General features: G+C 46.0%; 2 protein-coding genes across 2 annotated transcripts in view; one reads left to right on the forward strand and one right to left on the reverse strand.

The window, feature by feature from the left end:
* The window catches only part of CCDC92 (coiled-coil domain containing 92), a 49,970-nt gene extending 34,345 nt beyond the window's left edge, over window positions 1-15,625 (forward strand). Inside the window, exons 2-4 of the mRNA XM_041410265.1 lie at window positions 12,742-12,877; window positions 13,201-13,242; window positions 13,818-15,625. Coding sequence (XP_041266199.1) covers window positions 12,742-12,877; window positions 13,201-13,242; window positions 13,818-14,593 — 954 coding nt within the window. The 3' untranslated portion in view covers window positions 14,594-15,625. The remainder of the gene's footprint in view (window positions 1-12,741; window positions 12,878-13,200; window positions 13,243-13,817) is intronic.
* Window positions 15,626-16,685: 1,060 nt separating this feature from the next.
* Window positions 16,686-27,161, reverse strand: part of DNAH10 (dynein axonemal heavy chain 10) — a 50,691-nt gene continuing 40,215 nt past the window's right edge. The window contains exons 60-74 of the mRNA XM_041410400.1: window positions 26,583-26,856; window positions 25,862-25,966; window positions 25,226-25,380; window positions 24,336-24,490; window positions 23,923-24,106; window positions 23,088-23,288; window positions 21,794-22,003; window positions 21,330-21,425; window positions 20,380-20,551; window positions 19,832-19,963; window positions 19,242-19,453; window positions 19,000-19,167; window positions 18,607-18,787; window positions 17,245-17,390; window positions 16,686-16,832 (exon numbers count right to left, since the gene is read on the reverse strand). Coding sequence (XP_041266334.1) covers window positions 16,686-16,832; window positions 17,245-17,390; window positions 18,607-18,787; window positions 19,000-19,167; window positions 19,242-19,453; window positions 19,832-19,963; window positions 20,380-20,551; window positions 21,330-21,425; window positions 21,794-22,003; window positions 23,088-23,288; window positions 23,923-24,106; window positions 24,336-24,490; window positions 25,226-25,380; window positions 25,862-25,966; window positions 26,583-26,856 — 2,538 coding nt within the window. The remainder of the gene's footprint in view (window positions 16,833-17,244; window positions 17,391-18,606; window positions 18,788-18,999; window positions 19,168-19,241; window positions 19,454-19,831; window positions 19,964-20,379; window positions 20,552-21,329; window positions 21,426-21,793; window positions 22,004-23,087; window positions 23,289-23,922; window positions 24,107-24,335; window positions 24,491-25,225; window positions 25,381-25,861; window positions 25,967-26,582; window positions 26,857-27,161) is intronic.

Here is a 27,161-nt window from a genome sequence, read left to right on the forward strand (position 1 = left end):
TGGCGTACAGGTACATAATTCTGTTCTATAAATGTCACATCTTAAGGCCTGTTAATAAAACAGGAACAACACAGATGGGGGTTTTCCTTCATTTGTCTTCAGTTATTAGGGATCCATATTGAATTTAACATCCTTCTGTCTTCCCTGCCAGGATGAGTCAGATGGCAAATGCATTTCTCTTTTGGCACAGGTTCTAACTGAATCATTTTCCCAGACTAGGTTGTCACCTAACAGGATCCTAAATTAAGAGCCCATGTTTTATATAAAAAGCTGGATGGATAAAATGGAAGGGCTCTCTTGCACTGCTGCTGGCAGAGCCTAAATCTCCTCCTGTACCAGGCTTTTCACTTCTAAACACTAATTTAAAATTGGTCATCCTTGGTTTTAGCTTTGACTGAGGACTAATGAACTTTCTTTAAACTATTTCCGTCTAGGCTATGTTGTGCTTCCTTTTCCCTGGCTTTAGGAGCTGCAAGGTTCAAAACACATAAAGATCCATCTGTGTCCTCACACACAACAGAATCACCTTGAAGGCAGGTAGAGCCAGAGTCAGCAGCTTGATGCTGAATTTGATTTTGGTGAAGGTGTGAAATATTTCCCTGTGCTGTGTACAGTGCACCTTTTGACTAAGAAAATTATCTCTCACTTATAGAAACTTTATTGGCCTTTTCTGTTGGTTGCTTCAAAAAGCCAAGCTTCTGTCTCTTATTTTTGAAGCCCCTTATAATGAAGTATTTTATTTCCATTACAGACATAGAAAAGACACTGCATCCATAAATGCTTGTGTGCATCTGCCAGAGATAGAATCACAGGCCAGTGCCATGTGCCAAATCTTCAACACTGATTTGTAGAGAAAATGCAGAGAATGTCCAACCATGTGGGGCTGCACACCCAGAGCCTGCCCTACTGATGGGCAGCTGAAGGTCACATTTATTCATATATTGATGCAGAAAAGGCAGTGCAGAGCAGGACAGGCTGCGGGAATTGCAACCCCACAGCTCTCCTGGGGCTGTGCTGCAGCTGTGCTTGTTTCTGCAGGCTTGGGAGAAACTCACACACACGTGTGCCAATAGCACAAACACCCCCAAAACTCCAGGTAGGCTGTTTCCCACACATCCACACACGTGTTGCCATGATCCTTTGGAGCACACACCACTGTGTTTCCACCCCCTCATCCTTCACACCAGCACACACGTGCACACACTGCTCCCAACACACGGACACACCTGGTGCACCTCTGTCCTCACTTCAGCTGGGAGGGAGCTCAGTCATTCACAGTGCTGTGTTCTGGATTTGGAATGACAATGGTGTTGATAACACACTCTTTTGGTATTTGTTAAGTTCTGTTTATCCTAAGTCAATAATTCTTTTTTTTTCTTTTTTGTGTATCATGCTTTACCAGTGAGAAGGTTTGCAAAAGAAACTGGGAGGGAGCAAAGCTGGCACGGATGACTGAAGTGGCCAAAGGGATATTCCATATTCCACAGCATAGAACAAAATGCCCAGTGGCACAATTGGGGGAGTCACACCAGGGGGCTGCTCTGGGTTTGGGGAGGGGCAACATCAATCAGCTGGAGATGAGCAATTGCATCGTGCAACGTTCGTTTGGGGTGTTTTTCCTTTTCATTTTTATTATCATTATTATCTATGACTATTATTCTATTTCGCTTTATTTTCAGTTACTGAACTGTTCTTATCTCAACCTACAAGCTTTACTTTTGATTCTCCTCCCCATTCCACCGCGGGGGGGGAGTTGAGTGGGGCTTAATTTCCAGCTGGTCTTAAACCAGGACAGGCTCTCCCGGGAACGCACATCCCCTCTTTTCCCACATTCCCACAGACCTGGTGCCGGTGCCATTCCCATTCCCATTCTCCTCCCTCTCCCAGGTGCGCGCTCCCGTGCGCGCGCACGCCCCGCCCCGCGCGCGGGCGGGCGGGGCCGCGCTGGGGCGAGCGGCGGACCCGGCTGGGGCCGAGCAGGTGAGGGGCCGGGCGGGGCGGCGGCTGAGGCGCGGGGGCTGCGGCGCGCTGTGCCCTCCGCCCCGGCCCGCTGAGGGGGCGTCGTCGGCATCTCGACCCCCGGGGCCGGGTGCGGAGCGGGGAGGCGGCATCGCTGCTGGGGCCTTTTTCCGTCTGGCACGAATCCGCCGCCCGCTGAGGGACCCTCCCGTGGGGGCGGGCGGGGCTGTGGGGGCGCCCCGCGGCCGCGGCCCCGGGACCTGCGGCGGGTGGAGGAGCCGCGCCTCGGCTGGGCGGAGATAGCCTGGCGGGGGGCGCGATCAGCCCCCGAGGGCCGGTCATAGTTCCCCCTGAGGGCCGGGCAGACCCCCCGAGGGCCGGTCACAGTCCCCCCCGAGGGCCGGGCAGAGCCCCCGGGCCGGGGCGGCCGTTGCGGGGGGCGAGCGGCGCGGCGGGTGCGCGCAGGGCGGCTCCGGGCCGGTGCTCCGGGCGCTGGCGCTGGCCCAAAGCGCTTCCTGCGCGCTCCGGAGCGCACCCGGGGCCCTTGTCTGGTCGCTGGGGCACAGGGCGTGAAGGGACTGCCCTGCTTCCCGCTGTACCCGCCTTGTCTTTCCGTTTGTGCCCGTTCGGGGGAAAGGACGTGTCGGTATTTCTGTTTGGGATGTGCCCCAGAGCAGGAGAGCGGCCGCCCATCGCTGCACCGCCCGCGCCCGCCGGGGCAGGATTTACACCGCATCCTCCCGCATCCTTCGCAGGCGCCTTTTGCATCGCACCTTTCCACTTTGCAAAGTGACGACAGTGTCGTTTTCCTGAGCAACGCAGGGCCTGCAAAGGGCTGGACGGGTGGATTGTGTTTATTTTGGAGTGGGTAGGGAATAATTGAGAGGAGGAGGTTTTTCCTTTGGAGGAGAACGCCTGTCATCTGTGGATCTGGCAGCAGAGAAGTGCAGGGCGTCTTCAGACATGGAGATGCTTCCAGACGCAGTTTCCCTACGCAGGACACGGGGTGGGACAGCAGGGAGGAAGGAGGGGCCCTTCCTGCCCTGGACAGCAGCAGAATGCACCTGAGCCCAGCTTATTAAATTGAGTAAAGCTGAGACACTGGAGGTAAATGTGAACACAGAAGCTGAGGCAGCCCTGGGGGTGGAATTGTCTGTTTTGATCTGCATTGCAGGTGCATAGGAAGCATCCAGGGTACTTGTTGGCTTTACTTAGATGGTAAGATGCTTGCACTTAAAAAGCTGTATTGAGCTTTTGCAACATCAATTATAGTCCTTAATTTAAAAAATAAAAGACAAATGGATGTGACTGCAAATACAGTGCCTTTTCCCATATAATTTGCTCATTAGTGAATGCAATTCTGTAGTGCATTATTATGACTGAGCCTCTGGGACGCTGACATTTATGCTTTTAAACTGCACATTGCTTTTTGGTGTGACAATTTAAAGCAAATGCTTTATACAGAGATAATGGCTGACTTGTAATATTGTTGATTTTTCAAGCTCTTGGTTGTACTGAGGCTCCAGCAGTCATTTTTAGTAAAACAATAAAGATAGGAAGGTCGTAATAGAGGAAAGTATCAGCTGCTTAAGTGGAAAGAAAGAATATTGGCTAAACTGATGCTAACCACTTGTTTTCATCCTCTTGTTGTACTTCTGTTTAATATCTCTGTAAAGTTTCCTCCCTCATCCCCTTAGAAAAGACAAAGGTTTCATGAGCAATCCAGATACTCTTAAGTAGTTTCCAGTCCAGTAGTTCTTGCAAACTGTAGAACAGCAATAATTTCATTTCTTACCCTTGTTTCCTTTACATCAGATTTCAGATACAGCTGCATACTTTCAGGGCTTTAAAATTATTTTTTAAATGTGTTTTGTTACAAAAATCTCACTGTTCCTTAGCGTGCCCTACTTCAGGAGGCTGTAGGTGTTAGGGGTGATATATTTGTTCATCCAGATCTACCACGTTAGTCAGTCCTTTAACTGCAGGAGGCAGAACACAAACTCCCCAATGCTGTTATGGCAAAATGTGGATGATAATGTAAAGTAAAATAAAATATTTATTCAACATTGTAAACAGCATAATAGAGGGAGGACAGTTGTAATTTTCAGGCATCTCATTTCTGTTCTGTAGCTTTAAAAATAGGGATTTAAAGTAGCAAAACTATGAAGGATTGTTTTCATATTGAGTAAAAAGGTTAATTATTTTACTCAAGTTCATGTTTAACTTCATTTTGCATAGTAAAGTTTAAAAAAGGTAGCAAGTTGTAATTTATTTTAGGGAGAGAACATACATCTTCATCTTTCTGAAGATTTATAATGCTGAAGAATTTTTTTGTTGAAAAGTGATACTTTCTATGCATATTTTTGTGTATGTCTCTGTTAGTCACTAAAAAGTGATGGGTTTCATTGAGTAGCACTTTACTGAAAATTCAGCAGTCAAATAAAATAAGTTGAGGAGGGGCAAAGTTGAGTGTGTGAAATAGCTTTTCCTTATTGCTGGTTTGGAAAGCACAGCCAGCAGAAGGAGATTTACAGATGTTGGTGTTGAAGGACAGGTGCCCAGCACGCGGGGACACGAGTGGCTGTGACAGTCCCACAGCACAGACACAGCTGTGCTGCTCTGCCAGGGGCTGCTGCAATGAGCCACTTGTGTAACCAGGGCCAGCACCCCCAGAAGGGTCCAGCAGAGCCCCCCAGAAGGGTCCAGCAGAGCCCCCCAGGAGCAGCTCCAGGGCCCTGTGCCCACGGCCTGGCTGGGGTTGAGGTGGGAGGGTGCCCTTTGTCCAGGCACAGCCCTTATCAGCAGGGCTCTGCTGAGACAAACCCTCAGCTCCCTTCTTGTGCACGAATCCAATGTACACCTGAACAGCACATGAAGGTGGCAAATGGGTCATTGAGTGGAGCAGAGTGGGAATGTCATCCCCCTGGTTAGCACCTGCTGTCCCTCGCCTCTGTTCCGTCACCTTCACCTGTCTGGCTGTAGTATCATCAGTGGATGTGGGCCTGATTTGTCTCTGTGCTCCTTTTTAAGTGATGTAAAAAATATCTTCCCCTAAACCAGGATGTCCAGCAGTGTGATGATGGTGTTAGTCTATCTCCACGTGAGCAGTGAACGATTTTGTTTAATAATGCTTTGCCATTATCTACCAGCTCATTTCTCCTGGTGATGTTAAAGACCATGGTACTATAAATAGCAACAATAAATTTATTTACTACTAGACATTAGCGGCATGACAAAATATTGCTGAAACATGTTTTCAGAGTATTGGAGCTTCTGCAAGCTGTTAGTTTGAGTGGTTTTAAATAATCATTGAAAAAAGGCTTTTCTTTGGACTGTGATTTCTTTCCTGCTATTGGGGAGCATGTTTGTTCTCATTTTACTCCAAGGAAACCTTTGGTTGGTATTTAAAATATTAAAATACATTGCTTCTTGTTGGTTTTAATTATTTGATTGAGACAGATAGGGTTTTAAATCAGTGTTATTTAAAAACAGTGCAGGACTGACTGAAAACTCTTAAATGTCATGGCTTCTCCGTGAACAGAATGGTAGCTGTCTCCAGAAAGGCTGAAAATATGCCAGGGAACAGTAGCTGCCTGTAATCCGAGTCGGTGCCCGGAGGGAGGGCACAAAAGGCACGGCAGATCGCCTTTCTGTGGAGCAGAGGTGTGGAGCTCGGGAAGAGTCCATCTGCGAGGAAAAGCCGTGGGAATGATGTCAGAACCAGCAGGTTCCCTTTGTAATAGAAGTGTGTCTGCTTGTTTCCTTTCCAGCCTCAGGAAAGCTTGGTTTAAGCTGTGTGGCTTTATTTTCTCACTTTGAGATACCTGGGTTATGTAAGGGAGGGTATAAAGCCCCTCTGTTTGGGATCCTTCGTCTTGGCATCCTATTTAACACCAAAAACATCTTGCTTAAGAAGGATTGGACTTAGGTCATCACCACTACCAGATTTCCCTCATCAGCAGCTCTCAAAACCTTTAGCAAAGTGGGGACCAGTTTTTGTGTGTTTGATCGTAGTTGCTGTTCTAAAATAATAAAAATCGATGCCTTATGAAACAGCATCACAGAATGCATTAGAGAAAAGCATCTCCTCAGCCTGTTACACTTGCCTGGAAATAGTTGTGCAGTTCTTTAGAGTTGCTTTGCAATAGCTGCTCTCTGTGAATGATCTCTCTGGACAGATTTAGCTTCCTATAAGGCTTCAGTGTTTCACAAATATTTTTGGTAACCTCTGAAAATCATAATTTCTGCAGTCCATGCAGTGGGAGCTCAAGCTCAGGCGAGTGCCTGGAGCTGGCGCTGCTGCAGGAAGCAGTTCTGCCTGTACCACCCCCTGACCTGCTTTCAGATTCTATTTTTTATTTTTGTTTTTTTCACCTTCCCCAGGCATCTACAGTGCTGCACAGTGAACCCGCCACCTGGAAACAGGCAGTGGGAAAATGGGTTTGTTTTCAGCTGCACCAGTTCCCTGACCTGGTTCACTGAATGACCAGGAAGGTGATTCTGGAGCGTTTCAGGAATGCAGCACTAAATTCTTGTTCAGTGTGTGTGAGTGGGATGGGTGAGACAAAGTCATGGCTGAGCTGGGCGGTGAAATGCGCGCGTGTCCGTGTGGTGATGGGTTGTTGTCGAGTTTGGGAGCAGGTGAAGGCCCAGCCAAGCTGGTTGTGTGAAACCAGTGTAGTAATTCTTTCAGTTTGTGTTTCAGCAGCCTTCAGAAAGGGCAAATTTTTATATTGCACAAATAAATTTTCTTCAGTTTCTGGTGCAATTCACACATTCTTGAGCATAGAGGGCAGTAAATTCAGAGAGGGCATGCAGTGTTCATTAGTGAGTATGTGATGTGTGAATAAAGCCCATGACTATTCCATAGTATAGTGTTATTTCTAAGCATGAATTTGGAGTTATACTTAACAGATCCTTCTACCAAAACCACCCACAGCCTACCTTACTAACTTAAGTCCTGATTCAGCTTTAACTGAAGCTGGAGAACTTAATGATTTTGGAAAAAAAATAGAATGAGGCTCAGGTTTATGTGTAACACTGATATTGTGTTAGTCTGGGAGAATTGAATATTAATTTTCTTGTCATTCTTCTGACAAAAGAAGTTGGTTTGCTAGAAAGACTAACGTGTCCTTGCAATTTTGTGACTGCCTGGTTGTGATTGGGGTGCAGTTTGCATTCTGTGGCTTTGCTGGAGGTTATATTAAAATAACAAATTGTTTTATCCTCAGAATTAAAGGCTGAATGAAATAGAAGAGCCATTCTTTAGGAACGTGTGCTAGAGAGCAGGAGAGAAGCAACCTGTTCCTCTACCTGAGATGTAATCTTGCTTGTGAGGGCTTTTATTGTCACTTCATCATTGTTAAAGGGGTTCTTTTGAAGTAGTCAGTGTCATTTAGGTAATGCTTTCTTTGTCTCCCTAAAGTGAATTAGGCTCAAATTGGGTAATTTTCAAAGCTTCCTGCCAGAGTAGGCAATTTGTTCCTGACAGCTGTACAGCAATAGCTTTGCACACCCTGGTATTGGTCATAATAACTGTATCTGTATGAAATGCCACTGCAGGACTATTTGATTTGGTTCTCTAATAGTCTCTGTCACAGTGGTGATTTTAACGTCTGATTCCTTTTAATCTCTTCCCTTGTGACAGCTCTAGGGTTGGGTGGTCTCAAGGACAGAGAAAACACCATGTGAACTATTCCTGTCTGTGCTCCTGATTCCAGGTAGTCAGGCACCGAGGCAGTCAGTGAGTTCTGTGTAAAAGTAGCAGCTGGTTCCTTTGGAGCATCCAGAATTAAATCATTGCTACCAGGGTGGTGTCCACTCAATTATTCTTCCTGCTGCCATACCAGCTGCTGTAGGAGTAATAAAAAATCATCTTCTTATTTAAATGCTGAAATGTGCGCTTGCAGGACATTCAGAGGTTAACTGTAAAGAGTTTACACAGCCTCTGATCAGAAAATGATGGGAAAGTCAGGCAGAGAAATCACTGAGTAAAATAGCATCAAAAGCAGTAGAAATGGAAAGGAGCTGAGAAGGCGAAATCATGTCCTTCCTCTGGGAGGACAGTGGCACAGTTCCTTCTTCCTCTCCATTGTCTCCAGGAAAGAACTACTAATTTTGCTTGGTTTTAAAACACAGAAACGAAAAGAAGATGAGAACTGGGTCACTAATGATGTTTAAGCATTGTTAAATTGTAATGCAGAAGGCTGAGGATAGAGGTGTTGCTGCTACAGGTGTTACTGATAAGGGAGCACTGGAGAAGGGGAGGGATGGCCCGAGGTGGATGTGTAGGCTGAGTGTATTGTCTGAAAAGCTTGACTTCAGCAGCACTGGGCTAGTTGAACTGGCTTAGTCTGATACACGGGTGGATGAGGGGTGTGCAGGAATTTGGAACTGGAACAGTTTGTCACTGAGCTGTGTTACTGCCCCTCTGCTTCAGGAGAGGTGTAGTGGTGTGATAGAATCAGTTTGTGAGGGACTTAAAACAAATGTCCAAGCAGAAGGAGAGCAAAGCCCTTGAGTTGGCTGTGGAGGCTGCAGGGTCTCCTTTGTTATGTCCTTTGAAAGGAGCTGAGCAAACACTTTGGAGATGGCATTATGTCTCAGAGATGGAGAGCTGATCTAAGCAAAGAACAACAAAGTGACTGTCAGTAATTTCAGCATTAGAGCTGTTTGGTCAGTTTAGTGAAAATCTTTAAAATGGGGTCTGGCTAAAACTTTGGAGGTTCTTACAAGAGGTATCCACTGTCCTTACTTAGTTCTTGAAATTGTATTTTGTATAGCAAACAAATGACATTTTGGCAGCTTCTGTTACCTTTTGATGGAGCACTGGCCAGGGAGCAGTCAAGAGGAAAATGTCTGCCCATACATATTTCAAGGCTATGAGTTGGCAGGGAGCTAAAGCAGCTTCTCAGGTGATGGTCACCCCATCCACGTAAAACAAGGTTATTGTGTTCTGTTGAGTGGATACCAAACAGGAATGAAAATGTTAAATCACTGTTGTTTGGGCTTCATTCCATCCTTTGGACTTGTGTCTAAGGTCAGAGATTAGCATCTCCTTCCTTCTATCTGCAGCAGGGCAGGGGATGCTCTGATTTTGTGCAAAGGCTTCTGATAGGCAGCCAGATGCTTTTTGCCTTGAAACATTTTGAACTCTCTCCAAATGCTTAAGATCCAAAAAGGCCTGGAGCCTGCACATCCTCTGCAAGGCAAGATGTGGCTGTTAAAATGGTAGTGACTGTTTATGGTGAGCATGTGATTAAGTTGCATTTTAAAAGCTCCTGTTTAATATTTTTTCCTTTTCCATATAAGATTTTGTGTGTGTATTTTTCGAGAGAACATGCACTTGTAAGGAGACAGAAAGTTCCTTTCAAGGTGAGCTTACATGAATGATAATTGAAGTTACCTTCTCTGCTTTACTGGAAGATGATGGCTTAGGTAGGTGCAGTCATGATTAAAGTGTTGTACTTAACATTCCCAAGGGAATTCTGTTTGACTGATTCCATTTGTTCCTCCTTGGCTACATTCAAGAGAAACTGCGAACCCATCATTTGGAGGAGTTGAGGCTCAATCTCTGAGCTATATATAGAAACATTTGGTGTTGTGGTGGTCCTGAGAAATGAGAAATTGTGGATGTTTGAAGGGTGGAATGCATTGCACAATCCACACCACACAAAGCCTCTGTTGCTGACAGGTTGGACATTCGGTGTTCCAGGCCAGTCCTGCTGCCAAAGAGGAGGTGTGGCACCATCACCCCTGGACACTGCAGTGTCCCTTTAGTGTTCTGTCATCCTTCCCAAATGCTGTGCACGTTCCCAGGGGACTTTGCCAAGCTCTGCATTGCACAGTTCTGTCTGTGTAAGAACATAGCAAGCCTTTTTTTGTTTGTTTGGAGACAAAGGGGAAGAGGGAAAAACCATAGTGACATAACTTTGTGCTGTGTATGCAGTCACAGCGTTCTTCCCACACTGGTGTCATTTATCTGCTGACATCCAGCCACAGCCTGGTAGATTTGGGAGCTTTCCCACCAATTTCCATGGTGGGAGGTGGATATTTTTCTTCTGGGCTGTACAGGGCACCACTGACATCTGCATTTGCTGTTTCTTTTGTGGTGTTTGACCTCCTTGTTTCAGCGAGGCTGCGATGAAATCAGCTTAGTGCAATCCCAGGACTATGGGACATAGCAAATCTGTGTCTCTGTGTAGTGACTGTCTGTGCAAGAGACCTTTCCTTTCCCTGGTTTGACAGTGCATGGTTCTGGCTGTTTCCCAGAGCACAGGGGGCAGACCTCACAGTGCTGGCAGTGCTGTGTAAAATGGCTTGAGCAGGTGGGTGGGTTTGGAACTGGATCTGCTGCCCACACATCCATGGAGGCTGTGGCTTCACCTCGCTGGCCTTCCCTTTCCCTTGAAGGGAAGGAGAGGGGACAGCAGACACCCAGGCTGCTGTGAGGGGGAGAAGGACAGAAAGGCTGCAGAGGGTTGTGGGAAACTCCTTAGTGCAGAGGGGATGCAGCTAAAATTCATTGTGGGTTGATTTAATTGATCTCACTGATTAACTTACTGCTGCTGCAGAGAAGATGATGCTCTGATGCTGGTAGTTCTTATTTTCTTCCTAAGCCTATAACACTCACTTGCCTCTGATTACATTTGTTTTCTTCAGAGCAGGTAATTCTGGTGTGATCTTTCAGATGCAGAAGATCAAAGCGAAAAAGCAATTGAGGAGATTAATAGTGAGAGCCTTGTTCTGCTTTTTTTTTTTTTAACATTTAGGAAGTAGTTTTTAATGAACATGTTTATTTCCAAGGACTGAGCTATGAACAGTTACTGTCTGTTGCTGGTGATGAAATATTTTCCTATTCAGGCAAGTATTTTCCTGTTCAGAGTATGGTTACAGGTGTAAAGCCACCATTAATACCCATTGTAAGAACAGGAGCTGTGGGCTATTGTGTGGAGGCTCTTCTTTCACCTACTATGACAGCTTAGGGTTTCTTTTGGAAAATACATTCCTCGATTAGGAATCCCTTCTGAGCCTCAGTGTCCTGCACAGTCAGAGCTCCAGCTGTGGCTTTATCCTGCTGTCATGCTCGGTCGATCAGAGCAGGATGAACACTGAAGGAATGGGATGATTCAGTAAAGCTCCCGTCTGTCTGATGCCAGCTTTGCAAGAGGATGTCACTATGAAAATGTATCACAGCTTAAATAGCCTCACTCCTCAGAATTAATGGTGCCCCACAGTAATTGCTGTGACTGTGTAGTGCCCCTTCCAACAGCCCTCCAGCACTGTGGCTGTGAGGGACCGCTGGTGTGGCAATGGTGGGGTGTTGCAAAATTTAACCACCCTGGAAATCTCTTTTTAGAATGTGTTTGGTCCATTGTTTTTGCTTGTTTGCTAACGATGGTAGTTGTAAAATGACCCATTCACACGACAAAGCACAGTTGGCACCACTACCCACATTCCTGGGCACTGAACTTAATCCTTGATCTCTGTTACAAGGTAACCAGGTTGTTTGGCTCCTGCACAGAAGTGGATTTCTTAACATCTTTCACACCTTCATTTTATTTTTTTAACAATCAAATATTTGTTTCTGTAGAGATAAGTCAGTAGAAGACAAAGTCAGTTCAGATCACTGATGAAATCAGGAGGGCTTTGTGTGTGTGATTTCTACACCACATCCCCAGGTGCTTTAGTGCGTCACCAAGATGCAGGAATACCAAGTCTGGTGTTCTTTTGGGGAATAAAAGTATAAAATTAAACACAGGGCTGTGATATGTTTAGGAATAACAAAAGTGTGTCACTTGCTCTGAGCTTATGCTCTACCAATTTTAAACTGGTAGAAAAAAATTCTTGCCATAAGACTGCATACCAAAGAGTCCCAATGGATAACACTTGCCATGCAAGGCAGACCCATTAAGGTCCATCTTGGACACCATGTGTGGTCCCATAATTCCAGGCACGGCTGCAGTGCCACTGCAGGTGGTTGTCCAGACAACAGGAGTTGTGACTCTTCCCTTGTAACCTAATTAGTGTGATGGTTTCTACACATACCACAGAATTTAGCCTTTCCTACTGGCAGCACAGGGGTCTTCAGGGATATCTGTCAGCATCATTCTGTGTCCGTCTTTGTGTGTGAGCACTGCTGTAGCCAAGGCTTACTTTTACAAGGCTGTTCTGTAAGGGAAACCCAGTGGTGGAACAGGTTTCCATGTATTTGTAACCTGAGCAAGAAAAATCTGTTTGTTTTCTCTTTGAGTGAAGCATTAGCTGTGTCTTGCTCTGTGTCATTGGGCCCAATGTTGAGGAGACCCAAGAGCAGCCAGATCTTCCCTTGTGCCAGTGCCCATATCTCAGTTTGGGCACCCCTGGCAGCCACATCCATGGCAGTGCCACTAGCCTGGCTGTGCTCAGACCCCTGCTTTGCCTTTTTCCTTAGAGCTGCTGCATTTTAGTGCTTTCTCCCTTGTTCTTGCCAAGGATTTTACCAGTCCCTGTGTCCCGTGGGTAAGTGGAAACCCTCAGCAGGACAGGCACAGTAGCCCATTCCTCAGAACTCTGCTTTTAACTTGTAACAGGATTAATGACTTAGACTGTCTGAAGTTAATCCTTTAAATGTGTTAACTCCAAACAAATGAGTTCCCTGCTCCGCCTATGGTATAATTAGGCTTTTGATGAACTTGGAGCACTTGTAATCAAAATAGTCCTAAAGCAGAAAAACCTTTTGTGGCATTTGATGATCACACATCCATCAGTGCGTTAACAGTAGAATTGTCTGTTCCCTGGCAGGTCAGGATGGCCACCTCAACCCTGGAGAACCAGCTGCAGAGTGCCCAGAAGAACCTGCTGTTCCTGCAGCGGGAGCACACCAACACCCTGAAGGGGCTGCACGCGGAGCTGCGCCGCCTGCAGCAGCGCTGCACAGGTACCCATTCCCTGGAGGGACTGCTTCCACCTGGGACACCTCAGAGCAAAGCCCAGCAGCAGGGTGGATTTAGGGTCTGCAGTTTGTATCTCATGGCAAACTGGCTGATCAAAGCCAGGTTTTTTCATTTGTTCTTTAAAAAGCTGATAGTTGGGTTGTTTTATGTATTTGCTAATTTGCAGTGAATCTCCTATTCTTGTTTTGGGCAGTGGGAAGAATTAATTCTGTAGTTATTGAAAGCTGTCATTGTAAATCTGCACACCAGGTGATGTATGGGCTCCATGATGATGTTCTAACAAAAATAAACAATTTTTTTTCCTCAGATTTAACCTATGAGCTGACTGTGAAGAGTTCAGACTCATCAGGTAAGGAATACATGGCTTTTTTTTTTTTTAATATTCATGTTCAGTATACTAATTTTTTTTTCCCAATGTTTGTATTTTCTTTTCTTTTCTCCAGACTTATTTATTTATGAAGTAAATGTCAAAAATTCTTTCCCAAGGTCACACAGGAAATCTGTGAAAGAGCCAGGAATAGCACCTGGAACTGCTGACTCCACTAGACAGTTCCCTGCTTGCTATGTAGGAACACAGGACACAGATTTTAGGGGCAGAAGAGTGAGACTATTTTTAAAACTTAGCTGAGCTGGTGATGTAATTAACCACAAAACTTATATATATTTATATATATACATATATATGTGTGTCTGCTTGTGTTTGTATACACTAGTTATTTTATATATATTTTGTTAACAACAGGTAAAGAGCAGGAATAAGATAATTCCCTGAGGGTAACCCCCTGGATCAGGCATGGTGTGGGATGACTGAAGTTCATCTTTTGGATTCCTCTCAGGGATGGCAAGAGGAGCCCTATTTTAAATACTGTTTTAAATAATGGCTGTTGTTAATTTGAAACACTTCTGCTTCTCCTGTCCTTCTAGAAAGTGGTGGTTCAAGAAGTGATGAACTCAAAAGTAAGTGCAAAGATCTCGAAGCTCAACTGAAAATCAAAGAAGCTGAAAACACTGAATTGTTGAAAGAACTTGAACAAAAGAACGCGATGATAATGGTGCTGGAAAACACTATTAAAGAAAGAGAAAAGAAGTATTTGGAAGAGCTAAAAATGAAAAGCCATAAGCTCAATATGTTGTCCAGCGAACTGGAGCAGAGAGCGAGCACGATTGCGTACCTGACCTCTCAGCTGCACGCGGCCAAGAAGAAGCTGATGAGTGCCAGCGGGACTTCAGAGGGGACCCCCTCTGGCAGCCCCGTGCTGTCCAGCTACAAACCGTCCCCTCCCAAGGACAAACTGCCGGAGACGCCGCGGCGCAGGATGAAGAAGAGCCTGTCCACACCGCTGAACCCCGAGTTCGAAGAGGCCTACAGAATAGGGTCGGAGAGCCGGAAGCTGGTGCTGCGAGAGCCCGTGGATGCCATGCCCGATCCCACGCCCTTTCTGCTGGCCAGGGAAACGGCAGAGGTGCATCTGATCAAGGAGAGGCCGTTGGTCATTCCACCGATCCCTTCGGATCGCGCGCCCGGCGAGTCGCACAGCCCCGCCCGCGAGAAGCCGCACAAGGCGCACATCGGGGTGGCTCACCGCATCCACCACGCCGCGCCCGCGCAGCCCCCGCAGGAGGTGGAGACCCTGGCGGTGGATCAGGTCCATGGAGGCAAAGTGGTCAGAAAGCACTCGGGGACAGACAGAACTGTCTGAGAGCACCACGGAAGCGCTGTTCTGTGCTGGTTATGCACTGTGAGCCTGTAGGGTAAATAGCACCTGCGGTGAAGTTTCTTTTGATGCCCCATGCATGCCAAACTCCTCCCGGGTACATCATTAATACATTTTGCTCTAACGAAACCTCCTAGGACTGTGTTCATATGGCAAGGTATATAACCACTCCATGCTGTGGCCAAATCAGAGGGACCTGACCGCTTGCTTCCAAGTGCTGCTCCATTTAGTGTAAGTGCACGTGGCCAGAGGCATGGGCTGTGTTAGTGAGCGCTCTTAGAGAGAACACCCCTCCCTCATACTGCAGCCACACTACTGGCTGGTAACGTTTGGCCTGGCAGGGGTTCTCTTATCTCTCTTGTCTCCACTGTGTGTGTGAGCACTCCAGAGCCACCACTGAGCTCTGCCACAGCCACTCTCGCAGCAGCACTGAAAGCTGGGCACGTGTATGTTCACTTTAATGACCTAAGGACGTCCCCAGAGCCCCAGCAAGCACTACTTGATTAATCCTAAATACTTTGGTTTGTGGCTTTAAGTAAAATATGGGTGGGGGAAGCACCATTTAAAGGGTTAACAACCCTGATAAGAAGAGTATGAACACTGGGTTGTTTGTGGGGATCGTTTTGGGTTTTTTTAATCAAATAGCTTCATGACACATTTTACGCTAGTCAGTACACTGCACTTGTAGCACCTTCCACACTGGCTCAGAGCTCCTTTTCAGGGAGGAAATGTAACTGGCTATCCAATATGGAAATGGTTCTTTATGCTCTAACCTGCACTTTTTTTTGTAAAGGGATTATTTTTGTTTCCTAAAAACCTTAGTGTTGTCCTGGGCATCATCAGACAGTGCTGGCTGCTGCCAGCCTAGAAACCTGAGCTGCCCCTCTAAAATGTGAGTATTTAGTTGTAAGTGATGTAACTGATCCATACAGGAGAACCTGGCATCCTTGATTTCTGTCCTTGTGGATTGGGATGGACTTGCCTTGCACTTGACCAGATTCCCCTACTCCTTTCTAGTAAGTAGCAGGTAGACCCAACAGCTGTTAGACTACTTGATTCTTTTTTTTGGTTTTTTTCTAGGAAAGAAAGGCATACTAGGAGCTGGGAGAGTATATAGTTTTGGGATAGGAGCATTAGTTTGTCCATTTTTCTTACATTCTGTTCACCTCTGCTTCACTCTTGTCTGCAGCCTCTGAGTAGGACCAGCAAGAAACACTGGCTCCCAAATGCTGCTAAGCTTATGATGTGCCTTTAAAATTTTGGAACGTGTATTCTCTGTGACAGCTGATGAAGGATCCCTGCCTGCCCTGTCCCCTCCCCTCGCCAGCTGTAGTTTGCCCCTTGTAAGCTTTTCCTGCAGCTGTGTTGGTGTGTGTCCCTGCAGAGCCTTGGACCACTGGCAGAGCTGTTCTCCCGCCTGTGGTCCCGCTCCATTCCCGCAGCATGACCCTTCCAGCAGGGCTGATCCCGGGCGAGGCTCTGCCCTCTGCACCCTGTCACTCGCTGTCCCAAAGGCCCAGACCCGCCTCAGCCTCGCGCCTCGCTGGCTCTGTGGTTGGAATTTGTTTCATAAGTGGTGGGGAGGGATCAGAAAGGAGTTGGTTAAAGCAAGGTTGTTACTCTGAGGTTTACTGTTTTTACGTGTGTTGCGTTAACCAGCAGCTGGTTTGGTTACTTCGGTTGTTGGCACCATATTTTTATGGTCATGTGTTGTATGAGTGACCTACCCTGCCACTTGTTGGAGGCTGGTGGGAGGCACCGCTTCCAGGCAGTGCAGAAGTGATGCTTTGGGCAATTAAAGACATTTCTTACAACCACCCAGGCAAACCTTAGTCTTTGTGTGTGCGGGACTCTCTCTTTGCAGCCACAGACTGCCTTGGAGCCGTTCCAAAAGGAAACACAAACTACAAAAACCAGTCTACTCTTAAACACATTTATTGGGAATATAATACAACCAAGCTAATACTAACTAAAGTCAGGTGTGCCTAAGTGAACACAACCCCACCCATGGTGCTGGATCTCTGCCTGGCTTCAGGGTTTCATTCTGGGGGAAGAACACGGTGCCTATTTTTGACTGTCATTCAGCATTGAGGGTGAGACACACGCCTTGGAGGACCCAGTGGGAAATGTGCCTGGTAGTGTAGAGGTCAGCTTCAAAGACCAGGCCGAAGCCCATGGCGTTGCGGCGCATGGAGGTCGTGTACACCGGGGTCCGGAGCGTGTTCTGCAGGAGGAGGCAGCACAGACACTGAGCAGGGCCTGAGCTGCTGCATGAACTGCAAACAACAAGGCCCTCGAGGAGAGAGGACTGGTAAAGAAATTCACTTTGTTTGTTAGAGGTCTTAAATAGCCACTACCCAGAAAATGGAAATGTCCTTTATGTCATTTACTGGGGATGGGAAATAATTGAAAGAGTAGGGGGAGTGTAAGAGTGCCTGAAGGGAAAAGAGGCAACAAATGCCTCAACCCCCTGAGAAGAAAAAAACTGTAGTGATGGGTAGTGTAAGGAGAAGTGTTAAACCAGTTGCTTCATAGGGGAGTGGTAATGATAAAATGCAGCTTCTGGGCAGAGAGGGCAGGGCCTGCCAGCTGGGGAGCTGTGACAGCAGGAGGAGAAGGTAATTCAGGAGCCTCACCTGCAGCCTGAGTCTGTGTGCTTCTATGGGGATGATCTTCAGGATGGGCAGCTCCACCACCGGGACACGGGGCTTGCTCTGGATGAGACAGCCCTGCTCGATGTCCCAGTCTGCTCCTTCCAGGAACAAACCAGAAACATAGCAGCCTGTGAAGGCAGAAAATGCAACATTTGGGTAAAGTGAGCTAGAAAAGATGTAGGAGATCTTTGAAGGTAAGTGTTCCTGCAGTCCCTGTTCTGGGCACTACAGGCATCATCACAAACACACTGCATTTCAGACTGCAGCTGCACAGGGTGCAGTTTTCTGAGAGCTTTGTTTTTATCCTCCAGCTGTATTAGGAAATCAAATTAAATACCTGTGAAGGCAGAAAATACAACATTTGGGTAAAGTGAGCTCCTAGAAAAGATCTAGGAGATCTTTGAAGGTAAGTGTTCCTGCAGTCCCTGTTCTGGGCACTACAGGCATCATCACAAACACGCTGCATTTCAGACTGCAGCTGCACAGGGTGCAGTTTTCTGAGAGCTTTGTTTTTATCCTCCAGCTGTATTAGGAAATCAAATTAAATTGTCTCAGTTGCACTACACATGATAAACAGTAGCAGGAATAAATGTAATTTGCTGCCCTCCAATTGCCCAAGTCACAGAGAGCTTTGTAACTCCCCTGGGCCTGATCACTGGGTCACTGAGAGCAGGTGAAGGGTCAGGACAGTTGTTCTGGTACAAATATCAAGTACAGATTTAGATGTTTTAAAAATGAGACTTCTTTTCTTCTCTGTTCCCAATCAGAACTGGTACTCAGAGCCTTGCTTAGCTGCTCCCTGTACCCAGCTTGTTATATTTAGTATTTAGAGCAGTGCTAGGCATAGAGAGCTCATAAAGAGATATTTACACAATAAATGATACATATTTGTAGGCACTTTTTGCTTAAGTACATTTCAATACATGGTTTTGGAAAATGGAAATAGATCTTTACAAGCCTGCTGGAATTGGTAATGTTCTAAGCATAAAGAAATTGGTCTGTCTTTATATACATACATATATATACACACATATTATATATATATATATACTTTACACATTCATACACACACACATATTATGTATGTATGTATGTATGTATGTATAGGGAGCAAGCAAGGGACAGGGGTAAGTTCAAGTCCCTGCCTGTGGGTGGGAAGAGCATGCTTCCTGCACACAGGGGCTCTGCAGGGACCAGAACCCAGCTACTTCCCAGCTGGAAATCATGAGGACTGTGAAATGCAAACCCAGGGCAAATGCCTGCCAAGGTTTAACCAAAGTAATTCAGTGTGCCAAGCAATTTCTTTCTCTCACCAATTAACTACTTAATTGTGAAAACACCTACCCTGAGCAGCCCCTTCAGTGATGTCTTCTGCTTTCCTGTACTTGGTTACCTCTGTGTAGAGGGTGGAGTGATCCAGGGGCCACCTGTTTTTCCTGCAGGTGGCTTGAACAAGAGCAGTCAGGTAGGACTCAGGAATGTGCAGGCCCGACAGCCACATCACCTCAGGCTCACCCTCGCTGATCTGCAAGCAGAGGCAGTGATGGGCAGCAGCTGGTACTGACCCTGCACTGCCCCTGGAGAGGAGCTGGGCTGAGCCTGCCTTGCAGCCACAGTTATGCAATGCTGGTACTAGTTCAAGAACTTACCTGAAACATTCACTGGCTTGTGCCCCAGCCTGCACAGCACACTGTGCAGGTTAACAAAACAAAAGGCTGTCTGGGGGCACTTGCTTACCCAGCTGGTGTACTGGTCATATCGAGCTCTGAAGAAAATAATCCAATTTCCAAGTGTTTTGAGGGTGTCAGGGGCCAGCCGCCGCCAGATCCCAGGAATCTGCCCATTGAAGAGGGCCTGAGCCACATCATCCAGTTCACTGCTCATTCCAACTTCCCCAGCCAAGGCCTGGAACAATGGTGAGAGTTCTGAGGGCAGGCAGAGCCCAGCTGGTGCCATGGAGTTGCTGGGATTTTACTCACACGTTGCAGCTCAGCCAAGGACTTTCCCATCCGAACGATGAGCTTATTGAAACGTTCCAGCTCCTGCAGCAGCACCACAGTCGTAGGGGCAATGTTTACTCCATATCCTTTACGTATCTGGTCAAGATCAAATACTTGAGGTAATTTGTTTTCTATATCCTTGGCAACATTTGCAATGTATTCATCTCGACTAATTCCTGCACCAGTTTCACCTGAAACCAAAAAATTCTGGTGAGACTAAATCTGTACTAAATCTTCTGAGAGAAGGTTGAGAGCTGAGTCACCTTTTGGCATCAGTCTCCCAACTCTTCTGCTCTGATCTTTGCCCACAGCCCCAGATCCCTCCCACACAGAGGGGCTGCTGTCCCTGTCCCCAGGGCTCAGCACTCGCCACTGCAGGTTTCCTGTTCACAAAGCCAGTTGCACGGCCCCAGCTGTGCCTCTGGGCAGGTTGAGCTGCTCCCTGCAGCAGCTTTGGACACAGCCCCAGATCCCTCCCACACACAGGGGCTGCTGTCCCTGTCCCCAGGGCTCAGCACTCGCCACTGCAGGTTTCCTGTTCACAAAGCCAGTTCAGACAGGGCACGCACCAGTCTGGGGCTGCAGCTCGAGCAGGTGAACCCACATGTCCCGCACTGCGTGTGTGTAATACCCGATCTCGGCGTTGGCGTGAAGGCCCAGGACCTCGGGGGTGTTGGAAAGTGGCAGAGCTTCGATGGCCTCTGGAATACAACCACACACACTCTGGTAACCAGAACATATTTTGCTATTGCTCTGCTTGAATAAAAAAATCAATTGCTAAACCTGATGTTGGAATAGTGTACAGAATAAACACTTCTAAACACAGAGACTCCCCCACAGAAATATTATATATATCATTAACAAAATTAACATGCTCCTTTACTGATGTTTTGTGGTTTGGGTCATTTTTTCAATTTTTTTTAACACCCAAGGAGCTCAATGACAAGCTCACATTCCAAAGCACTGCTCGTGTAAAGCAGTGGATTACAACACTGCAATCCATACACCTGCAGTGCCTGGGGTTCTGTTCAACTTCTCACACTCAGCAGCAATGTATGGAGACAGTGTACACTGGAAGCAGCCTTTTTTTTAATGTGGCAGGAGAGGCATTTCTTACCAACAAAATCATCTTTTCCCTTCCCTGGTGGAATTTTATAATCGACTGTGTCGCTTTTATAAAAATGGAACACTTGGAATGTGTCAAACAGGAAATCCCCGAGGTACTCATCCATGTAGACGGTCAGGATGCGCCGGTCAAAGCTGTCGATGGCACGCCCTCCATACATGACCTGGGAATCAGTGACACCAGTGTTACAGCACTGGCTTTTGGAACAGAAAATACAGTTGAAAAAAATCACTGAAAGGTCAGAAATGCTCTTTGCTTTTGCAGTGGCTGTGGTGTAACACTCTCCCTTATGGATCCCAAGGACATCTCCAGTCCCCTCTCAGGGGGACAGGAAGGAATATTTGGCCTTGGTCTAGAAAGAGCTGCTCTGGGCACTCCTCATCACCCATCTGGATGATTCGTGTGCAGTGGTGCCTTCCTGAGGTACCAGCTCATGCTCAGCTGGGATCCAGTGCTGCAAAGTAACATTTTCCTGCAGGACTTCATGTTGCAGCAGCTGCCAGTGCGGTGTGCCAGCTCTGAGAGCACACATTTGTACAGCCCCAGTGATCCCCCACGTGCCACAGCCCTGTGCTCTCCCACACAGCCCCAAGGGCTCTCTCAGAATTAATTAAGCACCATCACTCCCTGTTGTGCAGGTGCACACAGCAGCCCTAATTCCCTGAGACTCAGATTAAGGCCCTTGCTCAGGGCTACACTGGAGTTTCAAACCTGCCCAGGAAACACTCCCAGCTTAACTTGATGTAGCCCATGCAGAAAGGAAACTTAATTTATCTGAATTGCTGTGGCACTGTGGCACTCACCTCCCCAATAAGATATTTGAGACTGTTCCAAGGGATTTGATCATCGACCTGCCCAGGAAACACTCCCAGTTTAACCTGATGTAGCCCATGCAGAAAGGAAACAATTTATCTGAATTGCGGTGGCACTGTGATACTCACCTCCCCAATAAGATATTTGAGACTGTTCCAAGGGATTTGATCATCCTTTTGTTCAAAAGCTTTTGTCAAGTATGTGTTAAGGATTTCCATGCACACCTAATGAATTTGTTGGAACATGTGAGATAGATAAGAACATTCATAAATCAGATATACATATTCATAGGTTTTATTTAATGTAGTTCTTGTTTGAAAACTAACAATTACTTCTTTCTGAAATAATTGAAGAGTATAAATCCTCTTAAGAAAAGAAACCCATGATAGAAGTAATAAAACCATGAAGGATTGGGAATCTAATTTTTAGCATCCTAAATTGATATTACAGAAGATCGTGAGTCTACATGACTCCTCAGAAGCAGAAAAAAATAATCTAATTGTGAGAAAGGTTAAAGCTGGATCAATTCTGTGTTTTCAAAAGCAATCTGAGCTACTCAAGAATATAAAAGCCATTGCAATTGTTTTCTTACCTGGAAATCAGATTCGTTAAAATCGTACGGCACATTCCAGCCAACCTTCCCAAACTTCCTTCTCTCCTGAACCACAGCATGGAAAAATGCCAAGACATAGACCAAGGATTTAAAGGCAGGATGTGGGCACTGCTCTAAGGCTTCTGGGGGAATTTTGAAGTAGGTGGCTCTCATATTCAGTTTCAGACCATTAGGTGGTTCTGTAACAACCTATCAAAATAATTAGGGAAGCCATCAAATACTGGATAACTTGAGGAAAATAAGTTGTAAATATATCACATTAAGTAAGCTATACAAGGCAAGCTTGACATTTTAAGTTGTTTCCCAAATGTCTATCAAATATGGATTTTTTCTTAAGACATGAAACAGACCTTTTAAGTTTATCAAGGTAAACACACCTATGCAAGGAGAACTCTATATTATTTTGGAATTAGTCATATTATTGGCAAGACATTAATATTTCTCATACTTGAAGATCTAATTTACTGAAATACCAGTACTTTACACATTTTAATGTGCCCTATATCCTCACAATAAGATGCTTTAACAACGTGGCTTTACTGCTGATCAAAGTGCCAGAGCTGCTTCCTGGCAGCCTTTTCAAAGGGCTCTAAAACCTCACTTCTCACTGCTCCTGGCAAGACACACAAAGTGCAGATCTGCAGCCTTAAAGACCCACGTGGGCTCCCTTCCCACTGCAGGAGGAGTGGGAGGACAGCCCAGAGCTGCCACTGAGCCACTGCTTTCAATCTGTGAAATAAAATAACAATGTTTACAGATAGGGCACCACAGCAGCAGTAAAGCAGCCACAGAAAAGAACATCAGGGCAGAATCATGGCCTGTGCCTTCAAAATAATCAGCTCAGCCTTTAGTGATAAACACTGCAGCCCAAAGGAGCAGCTGGAAACCATTATCCACTTCCAACATCTGCTCCACTGGCACTGCCAGCCTGGCACTGCCCTGGTTCTGCACTGCAGCATCAGGGCTGACAGGGCTATGTCTGTCTCCAGGTACTCCTCACTTGTGGCAGCATTTCAATCTAAAGACCATTTGTCACATCTCCAGGTTTACTCACAAACCTCTGCTTTGAAATAACTGCTCAACAGTTTTTCACCCAAAGGAAACAAGCCAGGAAAACAGGATGATGAAAAAAGGATTTGGCTTAAACAAAGACAAAAAGTGAGTTCACAAGCCTGGGCCAGTGTGCTGCATTCGGGTCAGGCTCCTCCCAGAGCCAGGCTGCTCTGCTGAGCCCCAGTGCCAGGACATGCCCTCCTGGCTGGGGTGTCCCCACCTTCAAGGCCTTCTGCAGGATTCCAATTGGGAAGCCTTCAGTTGGGTCAGTCGTCAGCCAGAGGCGAAAGTCTTCATGAGGATCTGTAATTTTCTCCACAGCCTTTTCCAGATGGATGAGCCACTTCACCAAAAGGTGACAGTTCTGCAACATGAGCCAATGTCCATGAACCACTGATTCCTCCAGCAACTGCAAAGCGATCTGAGGACAGAGGGAGAAGCATCTGTAAGTCTCCCTTTACCCTGAGAACAAACTGCCTCTGATGGGCTCATGCAGTGGTCTAAATGAGTCTGATAGGAGTTCTTCCACTGACTCAAATCATGGCAAATTGTGCAGTGGGTTTTCCTGCTCGGAAAGTGGTGGTCTAAATGAGTCTGATAGGAGTTCTTCCACTGACTCAAATCATGGCAAATTCAATAGCTGTTAATCCCTGGACATCCTGCCTTAGTGTCCATAACAAAAAGGAAAGTCACAGGAAAGGCAGGAGAAGCAGCAGAACTTTCTGGTAGCAAACATTGCAACTTCCAACGACCTCATGTCCATACACAGCAACATCTTCTCATTTCTACTTTTTAACAGCCAAAAATCTGATTCTGAATCTACCCTCACCCAAACCAGAACAGCAGCCAGTCAGCCAAATGGCCCCTTGTTCAGTAAAATGTTATTCCCAAACTGACAAATCTGTGTCAGAATCATAATGTAACTCCTTTTCAAATGGAACAGACCTATGGAAAGGAAACTTGATCAGTCCCAGAGCATTAGGAGCATGGCTTGTAACTCACACTCTTGCAATTCACACACTTGTAATTCACACAGGACATCCCATCCAAGTTACCTCTTCTTGGCCTTGTCCCATGGCCAGGAATTTGAGTCTATCTGCTTTAAAATCTGTTCTCTCAGCCAGTTTCATGAGGTCATTGACAGGATCAGAGCCAGGACTTAGGATAAAAACCACAGGTGAGAAAGGGCTGCTCTGCTGCAGGATGTCATCGAAGCTGATCACGGGGGGCTGCACGTACCTGGCAGAGGGAGAAGCCCAAAGATTTGGCTGATTGCACAGAGCAGCTGCCACGTGGGAACAGAGCCTTGCACACCAAGGGCACAGCTCACCACGGACTGCACATGGAAATCATTCTGCTCATCACACAGCCCCTGCTCTGCTCTCCAGGCAAACTACACAACACTGACAAAGCTGATCAGAGCTCTGTGTCAGTGCTGTGCTGGGGATCTGAGAGGAGGGTGACTCACGTCTCGCCCATGGTCACTGTCACATAGTCCATCACCGCCCGGTACATCCGGTCCACGCGGAAACACCGCAGCAGGAGAAGCTTCTGGAAGTCTGTGACGTTGCCCTCATAGTGCATTGGCAATGGGATCTGCTCCAGAGCATCTGTGTCATACCACTGGCAAGGAAAGACAGCACACAAATGAACCCAGTGGCTCTGTCAGAGAAATTACTAGAAAAGAGAAAATCAATTTGATGAATGGGGGGCCAAGAGACACAACAAAAACAAAGAAAGTCAATCAGCTGAAAATAAATATTAAAAGTTCAGGTGAATGTAAAAAATCCAACTTTTTTGGTATGTAGTATTCAAGTCCAGAAACACATTTGTACTTTCACTTGATGTCAACTAATTCTCGTAAGAAAAGCAAAAAGGTACTAACAGATTGCTTCCAGGAAGACTTCTTATAAAGCAACAAGACATAGAATGAAGCTAAAGGAGGAACAAAGGAAGTCTGTGTTTGTCAATAACCTATAGAATTCACTGCCACAAGAAGATCAAAGCACAATTTAGCAGCACAAAAACACCACTGAAATTTTGACTGCTGAAATGAACAGAAAATTTCAGGGGTATTTCAACAGGGTAAATAACTCCTCTAAGACATTTGACAGACAAATAAAAATTCTACAGTATAACAGGGAAGATATTTTGTTCTGTTTTTTAAATAATATAATTATTAATTCTTCTGCAAATAAGCCAATCACCAACTGAGGTCAAGAAGCAAAGAAAGGCCTTGAGGGAAGAAGCCCACAGTGACATCTCCCCTGTGGAGTGCTGACACATTGCATCACACTTGACCATTTAATACCAGAAGAAAAACTAGGAGAGAAAGCAGCATTCCAAAAAAGCACGTACATTTTTCCATACGTCTGGATTGTCTTCCACATCATCTGGAAGATATTCAAATTTCTCAGGAAACAGCTCAGACAGGCGAATCAGGTCTTCCCAGCCTTGATCTGGCAGCCAAGCAAACGGTTTCTTTCGGGCACTCTTCTCCAGGGAAATATTGCCTAGGCACGTTCAGAATCCAGAGTCAGTGTCCATGTCAGAAACCCTCCAGGGCATGACCACACATACAGTCCCCCTGCACACAGGAACCAAGTGGAAATTTGTTCCTGGAAGCACTGTAAGATTGGACTGGTCTGCTGAAGGAAAATGGCATTTTAAAGTGCTTCCAAAAGCCAGAGTTTTATCCTTGCAAGCATTTCTAAAATTATGTATACACAGTCAGAAAATAACTACAACATAGTCAGAAAATAACTACAGATTACTTTCCTCATGTAACATCCAAACAATTAGCTAGTGTGAAATAGAAATAGCAGGATCCCCAGTTTGTGTAACCCAACAAGTGCAGCTCTTCTCAGTGGGAGAGCTCCCCTTCTTGAGGTGCTGGCTCACAGTAAATCACCTCTAGTCAAAAATCTCTCTTCAAAAGATCTTTTATCTATTGCTATGTAGAGTTACATACTTACATATAAATATCCACTTTACCTTTCAAAAAGAAATCAAATTCTTCTTGTGGAACTCGGCCTTCAGCTTGTTCTATCTTGACAGTCATATCAAAGGAGAACAGTAACTTGTGCTTCTCGAACAAGGCTACGTTAAAAGGACATTTTCAAAAATCAGCTGCAAAAGCTTGTGGAACTGGAGCAATCTTTCAATCCACATCCTTCATCTGTTGTGGGACTGATGAGATGTTCCACCCCTGCAAGTGCTCAAGGCCATTGCTGAGGGGCCCTCAGCAACCTGATCTAGTGAGTGGCATCCCAACCCATGGCAGGGAATTGGAACCAAATTATTCCAAAGGTCCTTTTCAAGCCAAACCATTCTGTGATTCTATGATCTGGTCACCCCACAAAGATCATTTGGTTGACAGCTGGAATTGATATTCCTAAAGGTCTTCTCCAGCCTGAACAATGCTATGATTCTGTGATCAGGGGGATCAAAGCTGGGGCTTTGAATCAGGCTTTAAGAGTCAATACAGCCCCTGTGAGCAGCTCTATTGTAACTGTGTTAAGAAAAGCATTTTTGCAAGAGCTACATGGGTAATGTGCAATGTTCTTCTAAGAGAAGTAGCAGGGAGGAAAGTGTGAACCAGGAGACCTGAACATCACTGAATTCCCTGCTAGGTAACCTCCTCTTTAACATGAACCAACTGAAGTCAGGGCTTCACCTTTATTTGCACCTCAGCCCCTGGTTAAACTGCACTAACCTGTGCAGCCATAGTTGTAGGTGCTCAAAGTCAGTGTATCCATGATGTTTTTTAACCTCTTAGGAAGAATAGGACTGGGCATGGATTTCCGAAGAGAGAATCCAAAAACCTCTAAGAAGGAAACCAGTGAGAACTGGTACATGATGTTGACAAATGCCAATTCAGCCAGCACAGAGAAGAGAATGGCTCCCCTCTTGGCAGCTGGTCTGTAGCCATCTCGGAGAAGGTCGATATCCGCTGCGGTCGTCTCAGCCAGCTTCAGTTTCTCAATCACCTGGGCAGACAGGGGTTTTATACACCTGAAATTGCTGTGCTGATCCAGAGTGGATCTATTGTAGCACAGTAATCAGAGCTGCTCAGTGCCTGCCTCTCTGTGTGACCGTAGAGGGAATCTGGGCAGGTAACTCAAAAGAAACTGTATGAATTATAAAAATTTAAGTTAGATAAAATTAATCCCACCCTGTATATTTACGAAAAGTAACGGCAAAGATTTACAAAAAATCATGGAAATAGTGTGGCAAGGGCCCTCTGGGGATCTTTAGTTCAACTTCTGCCCAAAGCTTGGTTATAACCACCACT

Source organism: Onychostruthus taczanowskii, unplaced genomic scaffold, assembly GCF_017590055.1.
Source record: "Onychostruthus taczanowskii isolate IOZ18803 unplaced genomic scaffold, ASM1759005v1 scaffold32, whole genome shotgun sequence".
Classification (NCBI taxonomy): Eukaryota; Metazoa; Chordata; class Aves; order Passeriformes; family Passeridae; genus Onychostruthus; species Onychostruthus taczanowskii.